We start from the raw sequence: 13,687 nt of genomic DNA on the forward strand, positions 1-13,687 counted from the left end.
ATTGTGTCGCTTTCATTTATAAGATGAGCTTATTTGTGCACAGAATTATCCGGAATGACTTCTTCTGAAATTTCTGTCTCTTAAATTATCTTGGCAATATAACCGTTGAGGGTAGCACACAACCTCCTGATTTCATTTTCAAATAGAAATAACTTAGAAATTGTTTTCCGCATCTTTATCTTAATCTGCTATTCTGCTTTCATTGAAAATGTGAGTCTACAAATCCTTAGATTTATTGGATTAACGCTGGACCAACATGCATTATTTTTATATTTCAATCGCATATTAATTTTTCTGTTCTGTCATATGATTCTGCCTTACAGTAGATATGCATTTGTTATCAGTCAGTTTAATATGACATGTATTCACAGTTATAATGCTCTTCAGTGAAATTCCAATTAGTTCAGAAAGGGCACCAAGTGAAAGGAATGCATTTCCCCAGGGTGTTCTTTGTTGCACTTAATGCTGTCCATTAAATAGTGACAATCACAGAGCCCTGTTAATACTTGCCTAGTCTCTTTCATTAGCATGAAACAGTATCAGGAACAGAAAGGTGGACCAAAAATTATTTTGAAATGTTGTGTTTTTGTAAAACATGGTTAAACAGACAAATGTGTGCAAATAATTAACAATAATAATTGAATCAATCTAAGGTGTTTTTTGTTTGCCACAGGAAATAAGATTTGCAGTTTTTCATTTCTGTTGTGAACTGCTTCTCTAATTTGACTTTTATACTGTTATAATTACTCTAAGGTGTTATTCAATTCTTTGTGAATGATGATTTAGATTTGTTGTCCCTGATTCTAAGGGATTGTCTCCAATGGGAGTGAGGCAGAACCTCCCCAAAATTCATGATTTAAACTTGGTGCCTTGTTGTTGCTCCCATTCCATTTGCCATCATTTTATTTGGTGTATTCAGAGGGACAGGCTAGGCATCTGGCTGAAGGGGGTCGAATCTTCATTATGGCGTTCAAATCTGGATCCCAATGTTGTTTTACTTACATAAATTACAGGCACTAATACAGGGTTTGACTTGTTCGATAGTATAGACCTAAATAATCATTGGAAGCACATCTTAAAATGCATTTAACTGCACAGATCATTGGGGTTTGTTTGGAGATGACCTGACTTGATTTGGGCTTGAAAATCTTTTAAAACCATTTATTTTTCCCACTTAACTTTGTATTATCAACTAACTTTATACCAATTACCTTAATCTATTGTTGCTTTCTGAATCAAATTAATATGGATTGTAAATGGCTGATACATATGTACTGATTCTTTCCGTTCCTTACTAAGTTACAGCCTGCCATCTCAAAATATACTGTTTATTGATTGCTACTGTTTTCAGTTGATTATTTAACCCTCAATCATTATTATCAATAGGCATATTAAAGTGAATATCAAGCAGTGAATTAACCTCTTCTCAAGACACTGTTTTGAATATCTTTCGAAAATCCACAAAAGCTGCAACCACAGATTGCCCCTTATTTATCCGACTGGTTGCATTCTCATAAAATTCCAACATTATTAAACACAATTCCCCTTTCATAAATCCATGGTAGCTGCAATTAATCATTCTGATTTTTCTAAGTCTCATGTTTCCACATGCCTAATTTAGGGTTCTAGTAGTATACTTATAAATGATATTAAGTTAACAACCACAATTTCCACATTGACGCTCGTTGGTCTAAAGTGTGGTATTCTGTTTACTATCCTCCAATTCTTTAGAACACATCTATAATTGAAATAATATTGAAAGATCTTCAGTAATGCATCCACTATCTCCAGGGGATTTGTCACTATTTAGTCCAATCAACTCCTCAGTTACATTTCTTTGCTTTATTTAATTTGTTCATGGGATCTGGATATCTCAGGCTGGGGCTGTAAGGAAAGGAATTCCAGATGTTGACCCAGTGACAGTAAAGGAGTTGTGATCCAGTTCCATGTCAGGATGCTGTGTGGTTTGGAAGAGAATGTGCAGGTGATGATGTTCCCATACATCTGCTGTCCTTGTCCCTCTAGTGGTCACAGTTCTGGAAGATGCAGTCAAAGGAGCCTTGATGCGTTTCAGTGCATCTTGTAGATGGTACACACTACTGTCACAGTGCTTTGGTGGTATGCTTAAGTTGGCAATGGAGATGCCAAATAAGGAAGCTGCTTTATCCTGGATGATGTCAAACTTCTTGAGTGTTGTTGGACCTGTGCTCATCCACACATATGGAGAGTATTCCATTGTACTCCTGACATGTGCCTTGTAGTCGGTGGACAGGCACTGAGCAGTCAGGAGGTGAGTTAGTCACCCCTGACGTACTTTTGTAGCCACATCTATATAGCTAGTCCAGTTCAATTGTTGGCCAATGGTAACCCCATCTTGATATTAGAAAAATTCAGTGATGGCGATGCCATTCAGTGTCAAGCAGAGGTAGTTAAATTCCCTTTGATTTAAAATGTTTGTTGCCTAGCATCCGTGTGGCATGACTGTTGTTTTCTCCTTAGCGGCACAAGTCTGAATGTTGCATAGGTCTTGTCTTTGGTGAATTTGCCAACATGGAAGGATTCAAGCAGGTGAGAGTATGATGTGTGGAAATTCAGTTGCCTTCCCACCTCTTCTCCATTTAACCCATGACAGAAAGGTCCCTGCTCTTCCCACGTGCTACCATTGAAGCCTTTATATATGCAATTAATACCCATTCCAGGGTCACATCCCACCACTTACCATAAGGAAGCTGAAAAGTAAATGCTGTCAAAGTTACTCACAGAAAATCCCACCTGCAAAGGCAGTCAGTGCCAGTACTGAGAGGTAGGGATTGGTCACGCTATGGAAGAATTTAAAAGGGAAGATAAGAATTTTAAAGTTGAACGGTTGCATAATCGGTTGCCAGTGCAGGTCTGAGAGCATGGGCACACAAGGTGAAGTGGATTTGGTGCAAATTAGGACATGGACAAAAGTATTTAAGCCTCAAGGTTACAGAAGATGGAGTTTGGGAGACCAGCTATGAGTGTTGTACAATAGTGACATCTGGAAATATCAAGTGTGGGAATGGGTTTTATGTGAAATAAACTACTTTGAAATTATGTCTTGTTTCAATACAGTGTTTTTCTATCTACCTTCCCTGAAGAAAAGATAATATATATGATGTTCAGTAACTGGTACAAAGCAGTGGTTCTTTATGTTTCAGGGCCAGTCTACCAATTAACAAAGTTTTGATTGTGGACAAATTGAGGTCTGCTTAATTGTAATGCTGGACTTAATGCAAAAATCTGAAATTTGTATGTTTACTTTTGCAAAGCCAAATTTAAGGCTATGGTTTTAATTGGAAATTCAGGTCTATGTGTCCATGATTTACTAATCATTAAACTGAAAGTCAGAAAATCATTCTGTCCCAATGTCCAAGATACATCTTTGTCCATCAGGGTATATGAAGGAAAACAATTTTGTAAAAGCATCAGTTATAGCTGGTCATAAAATAATTGAGCAGATTTTTAAGTAACGTGCATGTTCAGTAATAAAATTCTCAGTGTATAGGTGTTATTTTTTATGGCCACCTTCAGCTATATATATAGTATTGTTAACAAAAATTGCAAGTTAGTTGCTCATAAACTAGCTGTCTGTCTCATTAGATAATAAATTGTTTGCTAGGATGGAAGAAAATGTTAAACATTAGTGAATTTTGAGTTTTGCCTTCAGAAGAACAAATTTTAGTCCTGTATATGCTTTCAAAATATTTTGTTGGACTTTACTGTTGAGTCTTGGGGAAATGCAATAGGTAGATGAAGGTGGGGGACAGAGCAGGACAGACATCCCCCCCCCCCCCCCCCCCCCCCCCCCCCACCGGTCCTCACCTTCCACCCCACCAATCTCTGGATGCAACGCATCATCATCTTCTGCCACCTACAAACAGACCCCACCACCAGGGATATATTTCCCTCCCCATCCCTATCTCCATTTCATAGAGACCATTCCCTCAGTGACTCCCTTGTTAGGTCCATGCCCTGCACCAACCCACCCTCCATTCCCAGCACCTTCCCTTGCCACCGCAATAAGAGCAGAAATCTGCATCCACCCTTCACCTCGAGCCAAGTCCCCAAAGCATCCTTCCACATCTGACATACGTCATCTACTGTGTCCGTTGCTCTCGATGTGGTCTCCTCTACATTGGGGAGAAAGGACACCAACTTGCGGAACGTTTCAGAGAACATCTCTGGGACAAACATGCCAATCAAACCTACCGCCTGTAGTCAACACTTCAACTCCCCCTCCCACTCCACCAAGGACATGCAAATCCTCGGCCTCCGCCACCACCAAACCCTAGCCACCCGACGCCTGGAGGAAGAACGCCTTGTCTTCTGCCTTGGGATCCTCCAACCACACGGGCGCAATGTCGATTTCACCAGTTTCCTCATCTCCCCTCTCCCGACCTTATCCCAAATCCTCTTACTCAGCATTACCCTCTTGGACTGTCCTACCTGTCCATCTCCCTTCCCACCTATCTGCTCCACCCTCTGCTCCGACCTATCCCCTTCACCCCCCACCTTTATCTACCTATCGCATTCCCAGTTACCTTCCCCCAGCCCCGTCCCCCTCCCATTTATCTCTCAGCCCCTTTTCCCCCCCTCACCCCCATTCCTGATGAAGAGATTATGCTCAAAACGTTGACTCTGCTGCTCCTCGGATGCAGCCTGACCAGCTATGCTTTTCCAGTACTACATGTCTCGATTCTGATCTCCAACATCTGCAGTCCTCACTTTCTCCTATCATCCCATTCTATACCCTACAAATCTGGACCCTCCCATTCCAAGGAAAAGACCTTGTTTATTTATCCTATCCATGCCCCTCATCCTCTATAAGTTCACCTCTCAGCTTCTGACGCTCCAGGGAAAACAGCCCAGTCTATTCAGCCTCTTCCTGTAGCTCAAATCCTCCAACCCTGGCAACATCCTTGTAAGTCTTTTCTGAACCCTCTCAAGTTTTACAACATCCTTCCGATAGGAGTGAGTCCAGAATTGCACGCAATATCCCAACAGTGGCCTAACCAATGTCCTGTACAGCCACAACATTACCTCCCAACTCCAATACTCAATGCTGTGTCCAAAAAAGGAAAGCATACCAAATGCCTTCTTCAGTATCCTACCTACCTGCGATTCCACTTTCAAGGAACTATGAACCTGAACTCCAAGGCCTCTTCGTTCAGCAACACTCCACAGGATTTAAACTAGTAAAATTAGATTACCTACAGTGTGGAAACAGGCCATTTGGCCCAACAACTCCACACCAACCCTCCGAAGGGTAACCCACCCAGACCCATTCCCCACCCTATATTTACCCCTGACTAATGCACCTAGCACCTAGCCAATTCACCTAGTGTGCACATCTTTAGGTTGTGGGAGGAAACCAGAACACCCAGAGGAAACCCACGCAGACACGGGGAGAATGTGCAAACAGTCTGTCACCCAAGGCTGGAATCAAACCCGTGTCCCTGGCACTGTGAGGCAACAGTGCTAACCACTGAGCCACCGTGCCGCCCTAAGGTGGGGATTTGAGATCCAGAGAAATAGGGAGGAAAGAGATCAATCTGAGACTGGTACAATTGGGAAAAGAAGCAAGTCAAACAGGGCAGGCAGGAACAAAGCAGAGAACAAGGTAGAACTGATAAATTAAACTGCATTTATTTCAATGCAAGAGGCCTAACAGGGAAGGTAGATTAACTCAGGGCATGGTTAGGATCATGTGATTGGTATATCATAGCAATTACAACGAAACAACTCAGGGATGGACAGGACTGGCAGCTTAATGTTCCAGGATACAAATGCTATAGAAAAGATAGAAAGGGGAGGGCAAGAGGGAAGACCGAGTGGCACTTTTCATAACGGATTGTATTACTGCTGTATTTAGGTAGGATATTCCTGGGAATACATCCAGGGAATTTATTTGGGTGGAACTGAGAAATAGGAAAGGGATGATCACCTCATTGGGATTATATTACGGATACCCCCCCCAACTTTAGTAGTCAGCAGAAAATTAAGAAACTAATTTGTAAGGAGATCACAGCTACCTGTAAGAATAATAGAGTGGCTATGGCAGGGGATTTTAACTTTCCAACTATGGGAGTGCCATAGTGTTAAGTGTTTAGATGGAAAGTAGTTTGTTAAGCGTATGCAAGAATTTTTTTTTGCATTCACTGTGTGGGTGTACCTACTAGAGAGAATGCAAAGCTTGACCTACTCTTGTGAAATAAGGCAGGGCAGGTAACTGAGGTATCAGTGGGGGAGCACTTTGGGGCCAGTGACTATAATTCTATTAATTATAAAGTAATGATGGAAAAGGATCGACCGGATCTAAAAGTTGAAGTTCTAAATTGGAGGAAGGCCAATTCTGATGGTATTAGGCAAGAACTTTCAAAAGTTGACTGGGGGCAGTTGTTCACAGATAAAGGGACAGCTGGAAAATGGAAAGCCTTCAAAAATGAGATAACGAGAGTCCAGAGACAATATATTCCTGTTAGGGTGAAAGGCAAGGCTGGTAGGTGTAGGGAATGCTGGATGACTAAAGAAATTGAGGGTTTGGTTAAGAAAAAGAAGGAAGCATATGTCAGGTATAGACAGGGTAGATCGAGTGAATCCTTAGAAGAGTATAAAGGAGTAGGAGAATACTTAAGAGAGAAATCAGGAGGGCAAAAAGGGGACATGAGGTAGCTTTGGCAAATAGAGTTTAGAAGAATCCAAAGAGTTTTTACAAATACATGAAGGACAAAAGGGTAACGAGGGAGATAACATGGCCCCTCAAAGATCAGCAAGGTAGCCTATGTGTGGAGTCACAGGAGATGGAGAGAGACTAAATGAGTATTTTGCATCAGTATTTACTGTGGAGAAGGACTTGGAAGATACAGAATGTGGAAAAGTAGATGGTGACATCTTGAAAAATGTCATTATTACAGAGCAGGAGGTGGTGGATGTCTTAAAACGCATATAAGTGGATAAATCACCAGGACCTGATCAGGTGTACCCTAACCTGTGTGGGAAGCTAGGGAAGTGATTGCTGAGCCTCTTGCTGAGATATTTGTATCATCAATGTTCACAGGTGAGGTGCCAGAAGACTGAAGGTTGTCTAACATGGTGCCACTGTTTTAGAAAGTTGATAAGGAAAAGCCGAGAACTATAGACCGGTGAGCCTGACATCGGTGGTGGGCAAGTTGTTGGAGGGAATCCTGAGGGACAGGATTTACATGCATTTGGAAAGACAGGGACTGATTAGGGATAGTCAACGTGGCTTTGTGCATGGGAAATCATGTCTCACAAACTTGGTTGAGTTTTTTGAAGAAGCAACGAAGAGGATTGATGAGGGCAGAGCGGTAGATGTGATCTATGTGGACTTCAGTAAGGTGTTCGACAAGGTTCCTCATGATAGACTGATTAGCCAAGGTAGATCACATGAAATACAGGGAGAATACATAGATAAACTCCTGTTTGCCTCTGCATTGACCGCCAGTATATCTTTATCCTTTGTTTCTCAAAAACCCTTCTTAATGTAGCCCTGCTTTCAAAACCAAAATCTTTTGAGGTGATTGTCTTTGTTTCTGTGTTATTCTTCCACTCTGCTTTCAGTCCCCTGCCCCTGAATTCCATTTCATATTGTCTTTTTCTTCCCACTTGGTGCACATTTTTCCCTCAGATTTCAAAGGTGTTCTGTTTTGTTTTTCTGGTGTAAGTGCAATTTGTTTGGTGTTCTCCCTATTTGGAATACAACCAAAGGAAGTCATCGGAGAAAGTGAGGACTGCAGATGCTGGAGATCAGAGCTGAAAAATGTGTTGCCGGAAAAGCGCAGCAGGTCAGGCAGCATCCAAGGAGCAGGAGAATCGATGTTTCGGGCATAAGCCCTTCTTCAGGAATGAGCTCGTTCCTCACTTCCTGAAGAAGGGCTTATGCCCGAAACGTCGATTCTCGTGCTCCTTGGATGCTGCCTGACCTGCTGCGCATTTCCAGCAACACATTTTTCAGCAAAGGAAGCCATAGGTTAGGTGAATCCAGTTATTTGAGCACAGTGCAGTCAGAACAGGATGGACCGTTTATTTTATGCTACTTGTAGATGAGATGGATCTACAGGAGAAGTGGAGTTGCTTCTTACATAGAAGGTAGAAATATATTGGAAACATTAATATAGCTATCATCAATCTAATCATGAATGAAGTTGTTCTGTTACAAATTAGATTGTACCAACATACTCTTCTGGACAGTAAGCAGCAATTTGACAATTATTGCTTCTATTCCCTACTGATAAAAATTACTTGATTAATGATTTTATTGGATGTAAAAATATTTGTGTAAAGATCATTGTTCAGACAAATTACTGTTACCAGTGAGACCATTTTCATGAAACTTGAAATGTTTTGACAGGTTGTAGGTGGGCACTGAGCCTTGCAATATTTTCACACTCTTGTACAAATATGACCTAATCCAGTGTTGTTGTAGTGGTTCAAATCACCTGGAGTAATACGAAGGGATTCAAAATTAATATTGTTAAGAAATGCTGGATATAAGTATGCTGTTAGACAAAAACAAGCAAGTACTTTTGTTGTACAGGATGGTGTTGGAGGGGAATAGAAAACTTTCCATTTCAGCATCTAATGGCAATATTTAACATTCACAAGTCATATATAGCATAACCAGCAAAGTCTGTGCAACTCTGTTTGAATATTAAGCCTTGGCTAGAAAAGAGAGACATTTAATGCAGCAGTGTGCCTTTTTGTGATATATATTTCACTTGCCAATCACCCATATTAACTTTTTCAGTTAATGCCAAGTAAGGAAAACTATTTTTCCTGTAGATTCATGTCCAATAGGAAGTGGATTGAGCTGCCCAAACTCAATTTGTATACCAACAAATTGAGAAACTTAATTCCATCTGGGCTACATAAGTAGCTGATGTGAAAGGCTGATAGCTAGCCCTTGGCACTGGCCAGTTCTTAACATTTCACCAGCTGAATTACAAATTCTTCAGTTGTTAAACCTGAAAAATAGGCATTGAATTGTAGACTTCACATGAGGAAGTATAAATTTCTTATTGATTTGTATTCATCTGTTTTTATTCCTTTCTGCCATCGTTAGGTGCCTTGACCCAAGCCGTTCGCAATTTTGCAAAAAGCCTCGAAGGATGGCTGACAAATGCCATGAACAATATTCCACAGCAAATGGTTCGCACCAAGGTGAGTCAAATGGAATTGTTATAAACTAAATTGTATTGCAATCCTGATTGTTTGAAATAGAAGCATTAAGGCTCTTCAACAACGTATGAAGCACTATTCAGGTATATTGCTTAAGTATCCTATATTGATAAATACTGAATAGTTGATCTTAGCTCATCAAACAGGAGTTCTAAAATTCTTGTAGACTGCCAGATTGAGTTCATCTCCTTAAGGTGAATCTGAAATGGGAATGGGAGGATCCAATTTTAATATTCCACACAGGAAGCAACAACATGAGTAGAATTAGGAATACTATTTTACTGATAGAGTTTGAGGAATTAGATTCCACTCAGACTATTAAGTGTCATGGAGATGTACAGCACGGAAACAGACCCTTCGGTTCAACTCGTCCATACCGCAGGTATCCTAAATTAATCTAATCCCATTTGCCAGCATTTGGCCTATATCCCTCTTAAACCCTTCCTACTCATATACCCATCCAGATGCCTTTTAAATGTTGCAATTGTACCAGCCTCCACCACTTCCTCTGGCAGCTCATTGCATACACGCACCACACGCTGCATGAAAAAAATTGTTCCTTCGGTCTCTGTCAAATTTTTCCCCTCTCATCCATAACCTGTGCCATCTAACTCTGGCCTCAATTGAAGTAAAAAGCAATAGAGTATAAAAAGACGGAAGATTTGTGGCTGACCCAGACAAAAAGTTGGGGGAGGCCTGCCTCAACTTCAGGAACATCTTGTGCTGCCTTTTACGCTTTTGGCAAAAGGCATGAGGAGTTTCTCACCAGGTGGTGATGAGTTGCCAATCAAGGAGGATTATTACTTGCTAACGGCCCAATTCGCTTCATCATTATTAAGCTCCGATCTTGCCAAATGTCCTAAACAAGTTAGATGTTAAGAAAACTGAAATGGAATTTGTATGACTCATGCAGTTAAGTTTCAACCTAAGGAAATCTCCCAGGATGTTCATGGTGGAGTTTTAGCAATGGTAATCGGATTAAGTATTAAGGAGAGCTGATTTGATTCTATCTTCGTGGAGATGGTCATGCCAGATGCTTGTGAGTTAAAAATATTGTTTGCCACTTGTCAAGACAAGCCTGAATCTTTTCCAGATCTTGCTCCATTTGGACATGTATTGCTTCAGTATCTGAGCAGTTGCAAAAGGTACTGAACAGAAAATTGGTTGTGGGGATTGGAGAGAGCTTTTCCAGTCTTCCCATGATATTTTGAAGATTTGTCAGAGATTGGAAAGTGGCAAATGTGATGTCCTGTTTTGGTAAAGGGTATGAAGACATTCCCAGTCGTAGCTGTCGTTTAAATTCAGTGCAATAAGAGTTTGGGGCCAATAATCAGGGAACAAAATAAAAGATGCTTGGGGAGTTTTGAATGAATTAGTGAGAGGCAGCACAGCTTTGTAATAGGCAAATAGTGCTACAGTTCTCCAAACGTTTTGATGAAAAAGAGAAAATCGATGAATGGAAAACAATAAATATTCATTATATGAATTTTAAGAAGCCTTTTCCAAAACACCACAAAAAAAACTGATGGTAAACTAAATTGAGACTCAGAGTGGGAGGCTCATCTCTAAATTGTATGATTTTTAGGCTAAGGACAAGTTGCATCAAGTCTGGTGGAGTGATTCTCATGGCCAGGAGAGTGGGTTTTCTCATTGCATCTTGGCAAACTCACCCATTAATTGGTATTCAGCCCTTATGGCAAGTACACATCTTACTTCCACCCCATCTTACCATGTGCCAATCATGGAACATAGAACGTAGAAAAGTACAACACAGAACTGGCCCTTCGGCTCACGATGTTATGCCGAGGATTATTCCTAATCTAAAATAAAATAATCTAACCTATGCACCCCTCAATTCACTGCTGTCCATGTGCATGTCCAGCAGTCATAGAACATAAAATAATACAGCTCAGAACAGGCCCTTTGGCCCTTGATGTTGCGCCCACCTGTGAACTAATCGAAGCCTATTCCCCCTAAACTATCCCATCCTCATCCATGTGCTTATCCAAAGATTATTTAAATCTCCCTAATGTGGCCGAGTTAATTACATTGGCAGGTAGGGCTTTCCACAACTTACCACTCTGAGTAAAGAACCTGCCCCCGTTATCTGTCTTAAATCTATCACCCCTCAATTTGTAGCTCTGCTCCCTCGTACAAGCTGATATCATCATCCTAGGAAAAAAGAGTTTCACTGTCTACCCTATCTAATCCTCTGATCATCCCATATGTCTATCAAATCCCCTCTTAGCCGCCGCCTTTCCAATGAGAACAGACCCAAGTCTCTCAGCTTTTCCTCATAAGACCTTCCCTCCAGACCAGGCAACATCCTGGTACAGCTTCTCTGCACTTTTTCCAATCCTTCCACATTCTTCCTGTAGTGGGGTGACCAGAACTGTCAACTTTCAAAGATCTATGTACATGGACTCCAAGATCCCTCTGCACATCCACACTACCAAGTATCTTTCTGTTTACTCAGTATTCTGCCTTCCTGTTATTCTTCCCAAAGTGAATCACCTCACATTTATCTGCATTGAACTCTATTTGCCACCTCTCAGCCCAATTCTACAGTTTATCAATGTCCCCTGCAACCTGCAACATTCTTCCACACTGTCCACTACTCCACCAACTTTAGTGTCATCTGCAAACTTACTAATCCATGCACCTATGCCTGCGTCTAAGTCATTTATAAAAATTACAAACAGCAGTGGTCCCAAAACAGATCCTTATGGCATACCACTAGTAACCGGACTCCAGGCTGAATATTTTTCATCAATGACCACTCGTTGCCTTCTTATAGAAAGCCAGTTTCTAAACCAAATTGCTAAATCACCCTCAATCCCATGCCTCTGCATTTTCTCCAACAGCCTACCATGTGCAACATTTTCAAACGCTTTACTGAAGTCCATGTACACCACGTCAACTGCCCAACTCTCATCCACATGCTTGGTCACCTTCTCAAAAACTTCAGTGAGGTTTGTGAGAAATGATCTGCCTTTGACAAAACATGTTGACTGTCTGAAACCAAATTGTTGCTTGTTAGATGATTATAAATCTGATCTCATATAATCCTTTCCAAAACTTTTCCTACAACAAACATAAGGCTCACCTGGTCATAATTACCTGGGTCATCTCTACCGCCCTTCTTGAACAAGGGCACAACATTTACAACCCTGCAGTCCTGTGGTACTAAACCTGTAGATAATGACGACTCAAAGATCAAAGCCAAAGGCTATAACACCTCCTCCCTAGCTTCCCAGAGAATCCTTGGAAAAATCCCATCTGGCCCAGGGTAGTTGTCTACTTTCATTCCTTCTAGAACTGATAACACCTCTTCCTTACAAACCTCAATCCTTTCTAGTCTAATATCCTGTATCTCATTCTTCTCCTCTACAGTATTCTCGTATTCCTGAGTGAAAACCGATGTGAAATAGTCACTTAACTGTCCCTAATGATGCTGCTTCCACCACCACCGCTGGCAACGCATTCCATGCATGCACAACTCTGTGTCAATACCTACCTCTAACGTCTCCTCTATACCTTTCTCTCAACACCTTAAAGCTATGACTCCTCGTGCCAGTCAATCCTGCCCTGGGAAAAGTGTTTGGCTATCGACTCTATCCATGCCTTTCATTACCTTGTATATCTCGATCAGGACACCTCTCTTCCTTCTTCCCTCCAGAGAGAAAAGTTCGAGCTTAGTCAACCTCTCCTCGTAAGGCAAGTCTTCCAGTCCAGGCAGCATCCTGGTAAATCTTGTTTGTACCCTCTCCAAACTCTCCATATCTTTCCTACAGTAGGGCAACCAGAACCGGACACAATATTCCAAGTGTGATCACACCAGGATTTTGTAGAGCTGCAGCAAAACCTCATTGCTCTTAAACTCAATCCTCCTGTTAATGAAAGCCAAAGCACCATGTGCTTTCTTAACAACCCTATCCACTTGGGTGGCAACTTTGAGATCTATGTATTTGAATACCAAGATCCCTCTGTTCCTCCACACTGCCAAGAAACCTGTCTTTTCTCCTATATTCAGCATTCGAGTTTGACCTTCCAAAATGCATCACTTCACATTTATCCAGATTGAACCCCATCTGCCTTTTCGCAGCCCAGCTCTGCATCCTGTCTATGTTGAGCTGCAGCCTGCAATAGCCCTCGATACTATCAATGGTAACTCCGACCTTTGTGTCATTGGCAAATTTACTAACCCACCTCTCAACCTCCTCATCCAAGTCATTTATAAAAACGACAAAGGCCAGAGGCCCAAGAACTGAGCCCTAAGGGACACCACTCACCACTGACCTCCAAGCAGAATACATCGACAACCACTCTCTGCCTTCTGTGAAACAACCAATTCCGAATCCAGACAGCCAAATCTCCCTGTATCCCATACCTCCTAACTTTATGAATGAGCCTACTATGGGGAACCTTATCAAATGCCTAGCTGAAGTCCACATACACCACATCC

At 41.5% G+C, this 13,687-nt stretch overlaps 1 protein-coding gene across 6 annotated transcripts in view; it reads left to right on the top strand.

The window, feature by feature from the left end:
• LOC140491963 (transcription factor RFX3-like) overlaps positions 1-13,687 on the top strand; it is a 271,083-nt gene that overhangs the window by 213,851 nt on the left and 43,545 nt on the right. For all 6 annotated transcript variants that reach the window (XM_072590501.1, XM_072590482.1, XM_072590521.1 and 3 more), the window contains one exon: positions 9,107-9,204. In XM_072590501.1, coding sequence (XP_072446602.1) covers positions 9,107-9,204 — 98 coding nt within the window. The remainder of the gene's footprint in view (positions 1-9,106; positions 9,205-13,687) is intronic.

This window comes from Chiloscyllium punctatum, chromosome 2, assembly GCF_047496795.1.
Source record: "Chiloscyllium punctatum isolate Juve2018m chromosome 2, sChiPun1.3, whole genome shotgun sequence".
Classification (NCBI taxonomy): domain Eukaryota; kingdom Metazoa; phylum Chordata; class Chondrichthyes; order Orectolobiformes; family Hemiscylliidae; genus Chiloscyllium; species Chiloscyllium punctatum.